Below are 10,117 nucleotides of genomic sequence, written 5' to 3'. Positions count from 1 at the left end.
CAAATATTTTATAAACTTCATAATCAACCTATCTTTATTTGAATTTTATTCAAGTTGTACCGGATTTAGATCAGATTGATGTTCGAATTTCATTTAGCAAAGACTAGCCCCGTGAAGAAAAAAGTGATCTATGATTACTTAATGTTCTCAAAATCTTACAAGTAAAGTTAACCTATTAAAAATATTATTTGATACTAATGTAAGTGAGAACTTTAGTTAAAATAAGAAATTTATTTAATAAGTAATGTAGTATGTATTATTAAATGTGATTTAATATAGTATATTAATACCGATTGAAAAATAAATTTGAACACGTGTAAGATTAAATTAATTAGACATCAATGAAAGAGTAATTGGGTACCAAAGAAATAGTCTATTTGTACCAATGGGAGAGTAATTTAGTACCAAAAATGGAGCATATTGGTACCAGAGGAGGAACCTATTGGTATCAATAGAAGTGTAATTTGGTATCGAAGGAGTAGTCTTATGGGTACTAATTAGATCCTTAAATTACTATTTAAGCACATTGAATTACATCTTGATTGGCCTCATTGATGCCCTTAGCTAGGAAAGATGACTGGTGATCGAGTTTCAAAAAATTCATTGTTTTAATCATGCTATTTAGCGCTTGGTAATATTAAATGCAAATACAACGACTACATATTACGTAGAACTACATATTACATCGAAATTTAAATATAGATAAAGAAACAAAAAATATAAAATAATATACAAGTAATCTATTCTTTTTTTTATCTCTACTTGTAAATCTTCCCTACAAAGGCAATTAAGTACAAAAACAGACACAAGAGTGAGATATTTCGAATCAACTACATGTTTCAGGTTAACTGAAATGAAATAATAAGATCACATCTTGATTTATGCTAAGCAACAAGTTCACCATCTTTAGTGAGAATCAAACTTTAAAATCAAAGCAAATAAAAATAATGCAATAATACATGCGATAGTTTCATAAATTTGTAGAACTAAACTAAAAACAAAAAAAACCCATAATCAAATAACCCCATATAACTCAAAACTTGATTTCAAATCTCACTGTATGTTGGAACATAATTCAAAATTTGATTCATAAAACTCAAAACCTTGAATTTTTATTAGGATTCAAAATAGTTATTCAATATTTTAAGATCTAGAAAAATAACCGAATCCAACAAAAAAGTGTTAAGATACGAGTTTAATATATTTTTTTTTAAAAAATATGATTTTGAGTTCAATAAAAATTTTGTTTCTCAAGACTAAAAAAACGACTTACTCAGTCAAAATTCAAATCGAGATCTTGAATAAAGGAAAAAAAACTAATCTCACTAAAAAACCAACATATTCAAGATCTAAGCTATTTACCAAAAAATAAAAAATAATCTAAATTTCAGTTTTACATCTAAATTTTTAAGAATGAACAATGCTTAGAAAAATCGCCGAAAAAATTTCCATCTTTAATTCTTCAAGGATTTCCTCTTGGTTTCTCCCATAAGCAATTCGGAGAAATGGAGTTGTAACAAAATTGAAAAGAAAAATTAAATGAACATGAAAGTTTAAAGAAGAATAATTTTTTCTCTCTCTTTTATTTCTCCCTCAATCTCTTGTTTTGTTGGGAAAAAATTAACACGCGCCTGCTTTTTTTCTCTTTCTTCACTTTTTTTTGTTGTGGCCCCACATTATATATTTTTTTTTGGGCTGTTTGAGTCTTAAAGGGACTCAAACGGTTGGTTACTAAGAGTTTCTCATGTAGAGTCGGGGGTTGCTATACCACACCGACAGATTATTAATGTTGAGAATGCCACCATAGTTGAAGTTACAACGACCCAATACAATTTGGTATTGAATCGTAGTACGCCAGGATTTAGGAGAATGATCTCGAAGAGCGATGTGACTGTTATGCTTGTCTTTGCTTTCTTTGAGGGTATTTGTAAGATTAGTTCATCTTTTGAACTTTATTTTTCAGTTAATTTTTCTTGAAAAGTGAGAAATTATGAAATGCAATTGCTTAACTAACGGTAAGGTGGAAACTTAATATTGGCATTTAGTGTGTTTGTATGGATTTATTTCCTCAAACTCTATGACATTTGATATGCAAATACAAAATTTCGAGTTGTTTATCCTTTCAATCCAACGAACGAAAATTCTACAATAAATGTCGATCACCATTATGATAGAATAAATTTGGAAATTATTAGCTACCCTAATTTATCGAAAATTTTCATTTAAAGCAACTTATAATCCATTAAATTAATCGAATTAATTACACAAAAAAGGAAGAAAGAAATAACGCATAATTAATCATTGGCGAACTAGCAATCTAGATTTTGATATTTTTCAAGTAAAGACTTTTGTCATCAAACATCACAATCAACATGACTTATTCTTGCTTGAGAGCAAAAATTAAACCAAAACGCAACGAAATATGAAGGAATATGATGAACAAAAGATTTTCATGTATAGAAATTGCGGATTACAAGCTGGTCCAAGATATTTTCTATTTATGCAATTTTTGCAATGACAACATATATTATTGACAGTGAAATTATTGTATATTAACGGAAGTTAATTTTTTGCATTTTTTATACCTAAAATTAAGTATAGCATTAAATTTATATTGGTAATAGACGACAATCGATATTTGTCGAAAACTCATGGGTTCAACTAGGGGTGGTAATAAGTCTAACTGGCTCGCAAACTATTCGAGCTCTACTCAAAATTTTCTCGAGCCGAGCATATCAAAGTTCGATTCAAACAGTTCGTGATCAAGCTCGAAATATGTTTTAAGTACTACATTATTTTACATATTGCAAAAATTAAATGAAAAGTTATACTTAAATTGTGCACAATACTTGTGAAAAACTAAAAATAAGTATTCTAAACCTATTTATAAAATATATGTAATATAATTTTTTTAACTCAAGTTGAATTTTAAGGTATATTAAATTAGAATATTTAAGCTCGAAAAAGCTTAAGACTTGACTCAAGTTCGAGTAAAAGTGTTACGAGCCGAGGTGAGTAAGTAACACCAGCGTCGATCTCGGTTCGGCTCGTTAAATTCACCATTACAACATCATAAATTCATAAGATTCAATTTAAACTACTACTACAAATTTAAAATTCCGACTTCTCCGATTTCCTCAAGAGACAAAAAGAATTAAAAAAGGAGGGAAAACCCCTCACTTTGCTCGACAAACCCCAAAGTCTCCATTCCCATAAACCCTAAAAAAAACCCAGTGACACTGTGTTCTGTTCTTCTCTCTCAAATTCTTTAATTACTCGTACAAAAATGCTGTAACATTGTTAGTATTCATCTCCATTTTCTCTCTCCAATTTTTGAACCCTTTTCCCCAAATTTCTCCAAGGGTTCAACCTTACAGCTCAAACAATCTCCCATGGCGAAGCTTCTTCGCCACGCCTTCTCTTTTCGACGCTCTCTGTTTTCTGCCGAGGTCCATTTCTCTTACTCCTTTTTTCCTTTTCTTTTTCTGTATATGTACACTATTCTTTTTTTTTTTTTTTTGGATTTTCGGTGCTTTGATTATTCATGCTAATGATATCGTTTTGGAAGAAGATCACTTTTAATTTATTGTGTAATTTAGAGACTTTATTTTGTGTTTGAAATTTATCTATGTAATATGCAGTAGTATAATATGGTGCAAAGTATTAGTACTCATAGATATTGAAATGTTGAAGAAGTGATGTAATTTTTTTTATTGTAGAAGTGAAGATAGATTTTAGTATTTGGCGAGTAAAGAAAAAAAAAAACTTCGCTTATGTTAATAATAGTCCTATATGGCTATATGCACGTGATGCATGCGTTGATGTACAAAATGTATCATTGGTAGAAAAATTAGCTTTAGAATCTTATTTCATCACTAAAACAATGACATTTTTTTTTTAACAATTTAAATATTAATTACATAGTGGTATTCTAGGCATTTTAGGGGATACCAAAGTCCTCAGGGGTTTCCTTATCGAATAGAGATGTTGCTGCAAGTTTGAAAAAAGTGCAATTGTTGTTACTCTATTAGTATATTATTGTGAAGTACTAACAATTGAGTGTTTTTCCTGCTTCAGAGCTTCAAGAAAGAGAGATTGGGAATGTCTTTTCAGTGTAGAGAGTTTTCTGCAAAAGGTGATAAACGTTTCAAGCTTTTGTCTTTGGACCAAACGGCGGTATCCTGGTTAAGTTGTTATAGACTTAAAATGATTCTTGTTACTTTATTTTTGTATAGTCTTGCCACTTGCGTGGTCACGTCGATTGAAATGCAAAAATTTTCTTGAAGAAGGCTTGATTAAATGGTTTCTTTTATTTACTGTGTCATATTATTATCATTGAAATTGGATTGTGTGCTGAGTATTGTGTTGCTTTATCATGTAAAATTTGGTTTTAGATGATTTTGTAGTTTTTGATTACAAGTAGTCGTGACTCGTGAGGTATTTTAGTAATCACATTTTGCCTTCTATTACATGAGAGGTTAAAATGAATTGTTCACAGCACCAGTCGCTTGTTTTGCTTACTGTCTTTAAATTTGGTATTAAGTGGTATAAACAAAAGCAGTCAAAGAAACACAAAGAACGAATAATCAGCACAATATTTAAGTGGTTCACCAATAATGTGCTGGCTAATCCACATGTAGGGAGAGAAACAGATGTGGTTTTGAGGAGACAAAATACAAATTTCTTATTAGGAATGCAATAGGTCAGGATGAAGTTTATATAGTATTTCTACATAGACGGAATGGCCCACCTTGTGTGGAGTCGTTTGAAGAAGTAGATTTGACGCATCCCAACATTATGATATGCCCTTAGCCTGTGAGGGTTTGTGTTTGAGTGTTTTTGAATCTATTAGATTGCCCAGATCATTTGGCACCATTATAAAGGTTAAGGTTTCAAAGGTCTTATATGTTTTAATGATGTTAGATAGAACATCTACTTCTTTATCAGCTGGGAACTTTGTCATCTAGATTATATGGAATCTTCTGTTGTTATCCTTCCTCTTATTTAAAGAACAAGAGTAACGATAGTGCATGAAATCTTTTAGTAGTGGTGATGCTTTACCTTCTATATAACTGCTAAATGACAACTCCTGGTTTGCTGGTGAAGGCCGGAAGAAATCTAAATCAGAGGGAAGTGACTCTAGTGATGATGGATTGTCAAAGAAAGAGACAGCACTACAACTAGCCTTAGACCAGATCACGGCTTCATTTGGAAAAGGATCTATAATGTGGCTTGGTCGATCTGTAACTCCTAGACATGTCCCAGTTGTGTCTACTGGTTCATTTGCTCTGGACATAGCATTAGGTATTGGTGGACTTCCTAAGGTACTTTCTATTGTGGTATTGGCTCCCTTCAGATAATTTATGTAGATTAGTAGTTATTCATGTTGGAAAGGGAAAATATGGTGCTGCGCTTAAATTTATATGCTGTGGCACTAAAACTCAATCCTATACGATCATGCAATGATAGTTTAGGCATGTTTTAGACGTCTATTTTATTGGCATCTGGAATAGTTACATATCTAGTTCTTCATATGCATGTCTTTTTTATGTATTCTGGAAAAATTTACATCTAGCTGGTAAATTAACAACGCAATGGGTTTCAGCATATATATTATAGTGCTTTTATGCCAATGAGTATGATGCTTGCATTGTATTCATACAGGGGCGTGTGGTCGAGGTATTTGGGCCAGAGGCGTCCGGGAAGACTACCTTAGCCCTTCATGTAATTGCTGAAGCACAGAAGCTTGGAGGTTAGCTGCTAATAGTATTTTGGTTACCTGCATTGGTTTTCTTGAGAAACTAATTGTAATGTTTTTTGTATGTTTCTTTCTTTGTCTGATAGTAATGGGAAAATGGTCGAACGTTTGGTATTAGTTCATAGGTGGTAATCATTCCTCGCAATCAATTCATACACTTGCAATACTTTGCTCCCGTTTGGCACTAGCGTTATAAGTAACGGGTAGCAATTGGATAAGATCAAAACGTTACTTAAGAAAATTATGAGTGTTTGGTAAGGTAGTGGTTGTAGTAGCGGGTTAGAGTAGATTATGGGTAATGGTAGTAGAACATTACTACAAGTAACTTTTGAGATGTAGCGGTCTAGCGATTAAACACTATATAATAGTATAAGGTAGAACTGTTCACCAATGTTTTTAGTTTCAGTTTCCTTATTCTATTTATTAATTGCTTTTTTCATGTAATTCATTGTTTTTTTCCTTTACAATAGCATGGATGTGATTGAAATATTTATTTTCAAGAGAAGACATAACTGATATTTCAAAATATTTTATACTCCAAATTCCACAAGCATTTTAGTAAAAATAGGTAATATAATATAAATTTTTTCGGACTTGAATATTATCATATATTTGAAACTTTTTGAGTTGTTAAAAGGTCGTGTACTCCGTTTTCTGTGTAAGTTCTATGAAAAATAAGTATTGAATTTAATTATTGAACCAACTAATGAAATTGTTTTAGTTCATTTCATATTTGAATAAATGTCATTTATTGTCTTTTATATCAACATCTACTTTTGCCACACTTTTAATTAAACAGCTACTTTAAACGCTAATCGCTAACAGCTAGCAGTTATCCCCAACAGCTAAAACTATAGCTACAACTAACAGCTACAACTATAGTTACAACTAACAGCTACAACTATAGCTACAACTAACAGCTACTAGAACCGTGAGCTCTGCCAAACAGGTCCTTTGTCTTATTCATGTGAGCATACTTTGCTTGGGTTCTTCCTCTGGCAGATTGGACAGGAGCAGTAGGTAATGAGTTCTTTGATGTTGTGCTTGCTGATAGATTCTGCCTCCAATTTTCTCTCCACTTAGTAGTTTATATGGGGATAGTATGGAGTGGATTTATAGGCTGTAGTTGGAAAGCATCAAGATTATTCACTCTAATAGTCAACTTCTACTAGGGTAAATCATATGCTTAATCATCATATGGTGATCACATCACTCCTTTATTTTGCCATTGCTCCTTAGCTCATGATTTGAACTTTTACAATTGAACTTCTTGTTCATTGTGTTCTCTGCCTCTTTGGTTTGCTTTTTTTTTTGTCATACTCATTACTATTCTACTTCTTACGGGTCGGTTAGATTCAAAATTGTCTGTTTTTTTTTTCTGTATCCTTAGTTGTCAGTTTTGTAATTTCTTTTGTTATTTTATTTATGCAGGCTACTGTGCCTTTGTTGATGCTGAACATGCCCTTGATCCAGCTCTGGCTGAAGCTATTGGTGTAAATACTCAAAATCTGCTTCTTTCACAGCCAGATTCTGGTGAACAAGCTCTTAGCCTCGTGGACACCCTTATACGAAGTGGTGCAGTTGATGTTGTGGTGGTTGATAGTGTAAGGAAGATTTCTTTCTCACCTGATATTTTAGTTTCCTTTCGCTTCTCTACTTCCCAGTCCCTGGAAAGTGTATGTGTATATACATATGCTTGCTTTTATGCATTCCCACGTGTCTCTTATCCTTCGTTTTGGGATGGGGGAGTTATTTTTCCCTTAAATTATCTTCTATTCTCTGTTTTGCTGACTGGGAGATCACTGTATTCATTTGAATATACACTGTTTCTGTGGCTTGCTTGATGCTCTGACTTGTATGCATGAACTCCTAGATTCATATAGTGATGTGCACTTTTTTATAATTTATTCTTGATTGCAGGTGGCTGCCCTTGTACCGAAAGGAGAACTTGACGGTGAAATGGGTGATGCACATATGGCAATGCAAGCAAGATTAATGAGCCAAGCACTTCGCAAGTTGAGCCATTCATTGTCTCAGTCACAGAGTATATTGTTATTTCTGAATCAGGTATAGATACCATTACTTAATATTGTACTTTCTCCTGGTTAATGTTGCTGTGGGAAATAAATATCTTAGATTTGATGGAAACTTATCCCTTTGTAGAATGTGTCTGAGATTATAAGCGCAGCTGTAATCACTAATCAGGGACTATCCTTTTATGCTATTGTATATGGTTTATGGACAAGAGTGCCATCTTGATGTGCTTTCTGAGTTCTTTTTGATGTACAATGTTTTTTGGCTCCTTTACAAGAGCTTGTTCAGCAAATTTGTTGAAACAAATGTCAGTCTTTCATTCCTGACAGGATGACATTTGTTTAGGTGAGGGCAAAGATTTCAACTTTTGGGGGATTTGGTGGTCCCACTGAAGTCACTTGTGGAGGTAATGCTTTGAAGTTCTATGCATCAGTGCGGCTGAACATTAGGAGAACTGGACTTATCAAGAAAGGAGAAGAGGTATAAAGTTGCTTTTTGGCTGACAAGATTTTATAGTATAAAATGTCCCAGTTTGGGAAAGTCGTATTCAAACCGAATTATGAATCCATGGAGCTAATTGGATCGTAGTAGTCTCGTCCTTCTCTACATTTAAATCTATGTTCCTTGGTAAAAGTTTTCATTTTATTTTAGTTCCTTCATTCCACATTTTCTCGAGGGCTGGTGTGGTATTATACATTTACTGATCCATATGGTACATTCCAATGACCCTCAAAGTGGAGTCTATACTTATTGAGCTAATTATATGGTCATGGGTTTGCTGCTATTTTATGATATTGGAGAATTTTTTGGGAATATTTAGCTTCATTGCTTCATATGACTTTTCTAAACTGGTCCTCTCTTAAAAATCTTTCAAGTCTTGGTCGTTTTCCAAAAGCTTCATTTGTTAAGGCATTACAAACATGTAAAGTCGGTTTACAGAAGTGATATCATAACTAAGAACTAACTCAATCACATTGCAAACAGAGTATAAATGTTAAAGTGGTAATCTAAAATAGAAAGATGATAGTGGTTAACAGCTAAACATAAGATACATATAGATGTCTTTTTTGGACTGCTCAAAAAGCTTGTTAGACTAATTTTATCTCCTTACCTATTTAATGATGTTCCATACTGCAGACTATTGGGAGTCAAGTCCTTGTGAAGGTCATAAAAAATAAGCATGCACCTCCCTTTAGAACTGCTGAATTTGAACTCGAGTTCGGCAAGGGTATATGCCGAGATGCGGAGCTCATAAGCCTCGGTGTCAAGCACAAGCTAATTAAAAAGCAAGGCGCTTATTACGGCTTTGATGGCCAGACTCTCCATGGGAAAGATGCGATCAGAAAGTATTTCAGTGAGAATTTAAGTGTAAGAGAAGAGCTTGAGAAGACACTTAGAGAAAAACTACTACATTCAACAGAGGAAGCTGAAGGGGGACAGGGCACTGAACCAGTGGAAGAGACACTCTCGCCTGACACGACTGACGAAGATATTGTGACAGCAGCAGAAGCATAGGAATTTGGGTGTATGTTTGGCAAAGGGATATCACTCTATTCTTTTCTGTGTGGCTTTTGATGTCAGAAATTTCAAGCATCCTCTACTGGTTATGATACACATGTGCAGGAAGGTACCTTTGAATATATACATGATCTTCGCTTGCGATTTGTCAAGATATACTCTGACCTGTGAGTTAATATTAGTGCTGAAACTGGGATGGGTGAGTAGAATTTTGGTGGTTCTCTCACATTGGAGAGATCTAAGCTATTCCCAACCACATCAATATATCATGTATTATAAGAAGTGGGGTTAGATCTCTGCAGTTTTGAATAGTGTATATTTGTACTAATTTAAGTGAAGCTTGAATGGCTGGTTTATGACATCTGTGGAAAACACCGGAACTTTTAACAACTTTTTCTAAAAATTCTCAATTATTATTGATGATCATTGCAGATCTGTTGTCGCACTATTAGTGGCATATACTAAATCTCACACCTCCTGTTATGTTAAAGAAATTTTTTTGATCTTCTTATACGTATGAATAATTCTAATGAAGTAAAGCAATTTTTTTTTGCAATAAGTACACAGGGAAAACAAACTAGCCCACTACTCCTGGCTAAAGGCCATTTCGTGGGATACAAGGCCAATGCTACAACTATTATTACAAACCAAAACACTATTAGAGAAAACAGTATGCGACTTAGTATTACAAACATGACAACCATTACTCAAGTAATGCAATTGTTGATTGTCGTGCAATTACTGAAGGTGCAAGTGCATTCTATAGAACCATAAAGATGCTAGTCAAGGGCCTACTACATCTGTGGT

General features: G+C 33.4%; 1 protein-coding gene across 2 annotated transcripts; it reads left to right on the top strand.

Annotated features, from left to right (window-relative positions):
- Positions 1-3,114: 3,114 nt before the first annotated feature.
- Positions 3,115-9,741, top strand: LOC104909036 (DNA repair protein recA homolog 3, mitochondrial). 2 transcript variants are annotated; one of them, XM_010698214.3, is made up of 8 exons: positions 3,115-3,449; positions 4,078-4,135; positions 5,107-5,324; positions 5,665-5,752; positions 7,190-7,362; positions 7,679-7,825; positions 8,138-8,272; positions 8,930-9,741. In XM_010698214.3, the coding sequence occupies exons 1-8, from the start codon at positions 3,393-3,395 to the stop codon at positions 9,305-9,307; spliced, it is 1,254 nt and encodes a 417-aa protein (XP_010696516.1). In that variant the 5' UTR covers positions 3,115-3,392; the 3' UTR covers positions 9,308-9,741. The 2 variants fall into 2 exon arrangements, with proteins under 2 accessions (XP_010696516.1, XP_019102720.1); XM_019247175.3 differs by having other exon boundaries at positions 3,243-3,449; positions 4,078-4,184.
- The last annotated feature ends 376 nt before the right edge of the window (positions 9,742-10,117 follow it).

Source organism: Beta vulgaris, chromosome 8, assembly GCF_026745355.1.
Source record: "Beta vulgaris subsp. vulgaris cultivar EL10 chromosome 8, EL10.2, whole genome shotgun sequence".
NCBI classification, from domain to species: domain Eukaryota; kingdom Viridiplantae; phylum Streptophyta; class Magnoliopsida; order Caryophyllales; family Amaranthaceae; genus Beta; species Beta vulgaris.
The sequence above is the reverse complement of the archived record's forward strand: the minus strand, read 5'-3'. Positions and strand labels throughout refer to the sequence as shown.

Bases quoted from the DNA above. Each gene is read 5' to 3' on its own strand.
- LOC104909036 (XM_010698214.3), top strand. From the start codon at position 3,393: ATGGCGAAGCTTCTTCGCCACGCCTTCTCTTTTCGACGCTCTCTGTTT. The intron at 5,753-7,189 runs GTTAGCTGCTAA...TTATTTATGCAG, and splicing joins TGAAGCACAGAAGCTTGGAG to GCTACTGTGCCTTTGTTGAT. The intron at 7,363-7,678 runs GTAAGGAAGATT...TCTTGATTGCAG, and splicing joins ATGTTGTGGTGGTTGATAGT to GTGGCTGCCCTTGTACCGAA.